The sequence below is a fragment of the Lactuca virosa genome, chromosome 5, assembly GCF_052849685.1.
Source record: "Lactuca virosa cultivar CGN04683 chromosome 5, Lactuca_virosa_CGN04683_v6, whole genome shotgun sequence".
Lineage (NCBI taxonomy): Eukaryota > Viridiplantae > Streptophyta > Magnoliopsida > Asterales > Asteraceae > Lactuca > Lactuca virosa.
Window position 1 is genome coordinate 97999574 of NC_136430.1, and position 4410 is coordinate 98003983.

General features: G+C 32.2%; 1 protein-coding gene across 1 annotated transcript; it reads left to right on the forward strand.

Moving 5' to 3' along the window:
* Window positions 1-404: 404 nt before the first annotated feature.
* Window positions 405-2277, forward strand: LOC145112834 (uncharacterized). Its single transcript, XM_079048960.1, has 5 exons — window positions 405-914; window positions 1081-1180; window positions 1375-1474; window positions 1596-1684; window positions 1813-2277. Exons 1-5 carry the CDS (start codon window positions 677-679, stop codon window positions 2024-2026), a joined length of 741 nt encoding a protein of 246 aa, XP_078905086.1. The 5' UTR covers window positions 405-676; the 3' UTR covers window positions 2027-2277.
* The last annotated feature ends 2133 nt before the right edge of the window (window positions 2278-4410 follow it).

Here is a 4410-nt window from a genome sequence, read left to right on the forward strand (position 1 = left end):
GTTAACCCCGCCCTATCCGTGCCCCATTTCCATCCCTACAGAAAAATATTTTTCAGTGAAAGATGGTTTTTTTCGGTGAAAGGCTTAGCGACGCAGTTTGTTGTCTATTTGCCTTCACAATCTTTGTACTGTGATAATTAAGTTATAATCAATATTTTTTATCGGTTTCACTTTGAATTGGTTAACTCGAAAAGAAAACTTTCTTGAAGTGGTTAAAGCAAATAATTTTCAAACTCTCGTGGCTTTTATAGACTTGAAAATTTTATATAGTGTTTTTTTTTTTATAAAAAAAATCAACTCTTAGTAGTTAATATAAAAAAATATTTAGACGGTAAAACCGAAAAAAAAAAGTAATGTGGTTTTTATAGAAATTTCCCTTTATAGAAAGCTATAGAGCACTAGAGGGTGCAGTAATGGGGTATACCGCGGCAGAGGGATCTCTCTCGGGCATAATCCACCCAAAGTGGTTTCCAAATCCAAAAGCAAAACCCTAACCCTCAATTCTCAAGCAAAGAATGATTCTTCTTATACTACGTTGTTTTCAGCCCCACATTTTCTGATTCAACTCTATTCCAACCAAGTACTCGATCATCATATCATCATCATCATCATCGTCACCATCAGAAGCAGAAGCAGAAGCAGAAGCAGAAGCAGCTCTGTTCATAATTCAAGTAATATGCGAATTTTGGCGGAAGACAAGGCTGATTCTGCCGATTTTGATAAGAATCACAAATTTTCGTTTGAGATAAATGGATCAGTAGAGTCCAGTTCTTCTTCTTCTTCCTCGTCAACTCTAAGCCCTTTTTCTCCATTGTTGCTTATCGAAACCTTATCTCGCAAGAGCTTTTCGTATGGGAAACTTCCTTTAATACCTATCAAACTTACTGTTCTCAAATTAGATGGATCTTCCTTCGGTAAATTAGTTCTCTGATTCCCAATCTGTTTTAATTTGATTTACGTCATCGTCATGGAATAAATAGTTCCAAATTAGTAATTCATAATTCATAATCATCAACTTCTAGTCACTGTTTTCGCTTTAATCTATTCAAAATTGAGAGATAATTGGTGATCGTAATGCAGATATTACTGTCGCGAAGAACCCTACTGTGGCTCAGCTGAAGCAGGCTGTGGAGGATGCTTTTAGTCATTTCCCCAAACATGGAACTGGCAAGGTTTCATGGTATGTTTAATCAATCACTCATCCTCTCTACAAGGATCATTTCTTCTTTTCTGTACGTTAGGAATGGCTGACATTGATTGATTTTTGCAACATTGCATAATCATAATTAAATTGGAGTTGGTATATGTGCTAGTGTGCATGATAATCCGTATTATTTATCATACATTTATGAAATTTTGAAATCATGTTTGAAGGTCACATGTGTGGGCACAGTTTTGCTTATCTTTTGAGGGTCAGAAGCTCCTTGATGAACAAGATTCTATCCGTGTTCATGGAATCAAAGATGGTGATCAGGTACATTTGTGCTCATCTATATACACAAATCATAATACCCCTAAAACAATTCAACATATGTTCAAGATTCTCAAGTTTTTTTTTTATTTTTTTTTATTTTTTTTAAATATTTTGTATGCAGCTTCAGTTTGTCAGACATACATCAGTTAGTTACAATCTTGTGAAGGAAAGATCAAAAAAAGAAGATTATAAGTTGGAGGAATCTGAGGCGTAAGTTTTCTATGTTTTTTGCATGAACATTCATATTTAGCCAAATGACCGATATGCCCCTTTCATCATAAGATGAAGATGTGCATTTGATTGAGTTCAACATGATAAAATTTCTGTGATTATGACAGGTCACCAACTAAACAAGAGCAAAATGATTTACAAGATAAATCAAACCAGAAAAAGCATGAGGAAAATGAAGAAGAGGAGAGTTGTGAGGACATTTCCATAAATATTACATGTCAATGCAGCTGGGCCCACCTAATAAGACGCTTGTTTTCAAACCGCAAACAAAAAGATGTTGACACAAGTTATGAAGAGCTTATTACTTCTAAATCTTCTTGAGAATCTGAAAAAAGGGTTATGAGAATAAATGTTAGGTTTCAGAAGAGAAATACCCATTGTTGTGATTTTTTCCATTAAGTCGTTCTTTTTGCATTAAGTAAAAAAAAAATGCCTATTTGTTTTTATGTGATGTATGTAGCAGTGTTGTAGTTTTGTTTGGTTAAATAATGTTTAACAATTTTTTTGAGAAAATGATGCGATACTTGTGGAAATGGAAATGGAAATGGAAGGAAGAAATAAATTTGGTCGAATTTGTAAAAATTACTACTTAAGAGTCATTTGCATAATGTGAAAATTAATTTGTTTTGAACTAAATAACCTACTTAAAGATCTCAACTCAACAAATGAAGATATATGATAAGTTTATTCCAATACATGCAATATACATAAGGTCATCGTATTTTATTTCGGTTGACAAAAGCCACCCTTATGTGAAAGAAAGAAATGTCTCTTTGTTTCCTCCCCCTTCTCTCATCTCCTCTCTATGATTTCCAAATCGATTGTTCACAAGTTTATCTTTGTTTAGTGATGTTATTGATTTTTGTTTGGTTTTGGTATGTTTGGAATGCCATCATTGTACAGATACGGAGATATTCATGTCACGAATCCATGTCATAATCTCCTCAATTTATTTATTATTCTGTTGGGTTAATGACGAAAAAACCACTATATTTTGTTACTTTTTCTGGTTTAACCACCAAATTTTCATTTTTGCTAAAAAAACACTCATTTTTAGATAAAAGTTTTATCGCAACCACTATGACTTGCATTTGTGCTAAAAAAAACCATCAATTTTCATTTTGTGCTAAAAAACCACTCATAAATTGGTGGTTAAACGGAACTTTTGGGAAAATATAGTGTTTTTTCGTAATTAAAACCGGCTCTAATAGGTAACAGCGGCCGAGCTGCAACATGTTACCAAAAAATGGTGGTTTTTTCGGAACTTATTAAAGATTGATGGTTAAACCGGATTTTTGGAAAAATATAGTGTATGCTTATTCTGTTTGATTATTCAGTTTTTGCATAAACTTTTAGTGGTATGTGGAGAAATACCAGCTATGGGATACCTTGTATTGTTTCTGCAACCAACTTCATTTTGGTCGATTCTGGAAACAAATAGTCAAATCGATTAGTTTGACTTTGGAAATTAATTTGAAGATTCAATTGTGTTTTTGTGTCGTTCTAGAAACAAATAATCAAATCGATTAGTTTGATTTTGATCAAAAAGCAATATATTGAAGATATGATAAACTTTGGGATTGAAATAATCGAAATTTGTTGTGTGACTTTTGATATTGAAAATTACTTGATTGATGATTGACGAGTTGTTTGGTAAAGAATTAAAGGAAATTACGAAACATTTATTTTCATGTGTTCCAACGTTAATGATATTTTTTTATTCCTAATAGCTCTAAATGTTTGTAATCAGATGCAAGACGGTGATGTAGTTGTGATTTACAATGGTAAATGGAAGTATTAATTGAGTTGGAAGTCAACGAAGAGTCCAAATTGGAGTTTCATCTTTCACAATGAATCAAAAAGTTACTTTTGTGGTCATGTTTACGAATTGAAAAAGATGCGATCAAAAGGAAATTCAAAGGCATTCAAAATTGATATGGTCTATTGTATATGCATTACAAAGTATGGGGATGATGATAAGAGCATGAGAAAAATGAGAAGGAAAAAAGAACAATTTTGTAGTTTTTTCCATACCGAATATGTGTGTATGTAAATTACCAAATGCTATACCTTAAAGTGTTGTGTATTATAATGTTATTTTGGATTTTATATGCTATTTTGTTTGAGGGTAATATAATTATTTTTTACTGCAGGTTGAATGTTTCTACAAAAACAATATTTAAGGGTAATATAGTCATTTTGCACGATCAACTTCTAACTCAGTTAGCGTCTAACCAAGTCAGCTCACCCAGTTAACAACTATTAAACGACCCTTAACTTTGTTTTAATACATTTTCACCATCCAAAGAAAAAGATAAATGAAAAGGCATGTTAGCTTTAACACTAGCTAAACAAGGGGACATAGTGGTCACCGTGAAAAATTTTTAAAAAATATATTGACTTTTTATAAACCAAAATAAAATATAATGGTTGAACCGTAGAATTGGCCAAAATATAGCTTTTATTATGTATATTGCCAATAATATGCAAGTTATCATTTTTACACAAAGTTATTAGTATTTTGAATTAAAATGGATAAGTCATAACTTGTTAGATTAGAGATGGTCTCAATCCCACCTTTTTTTTGTGGGATAAGTCATAACTTGTCCTACCAGCTAAAAACAACTGAATACAGTACAATCTATTCTGTTCTAGATGTCCTAAAAGACGAATTCAAATCTTATGGTGGATGAGCTCATCAAAAG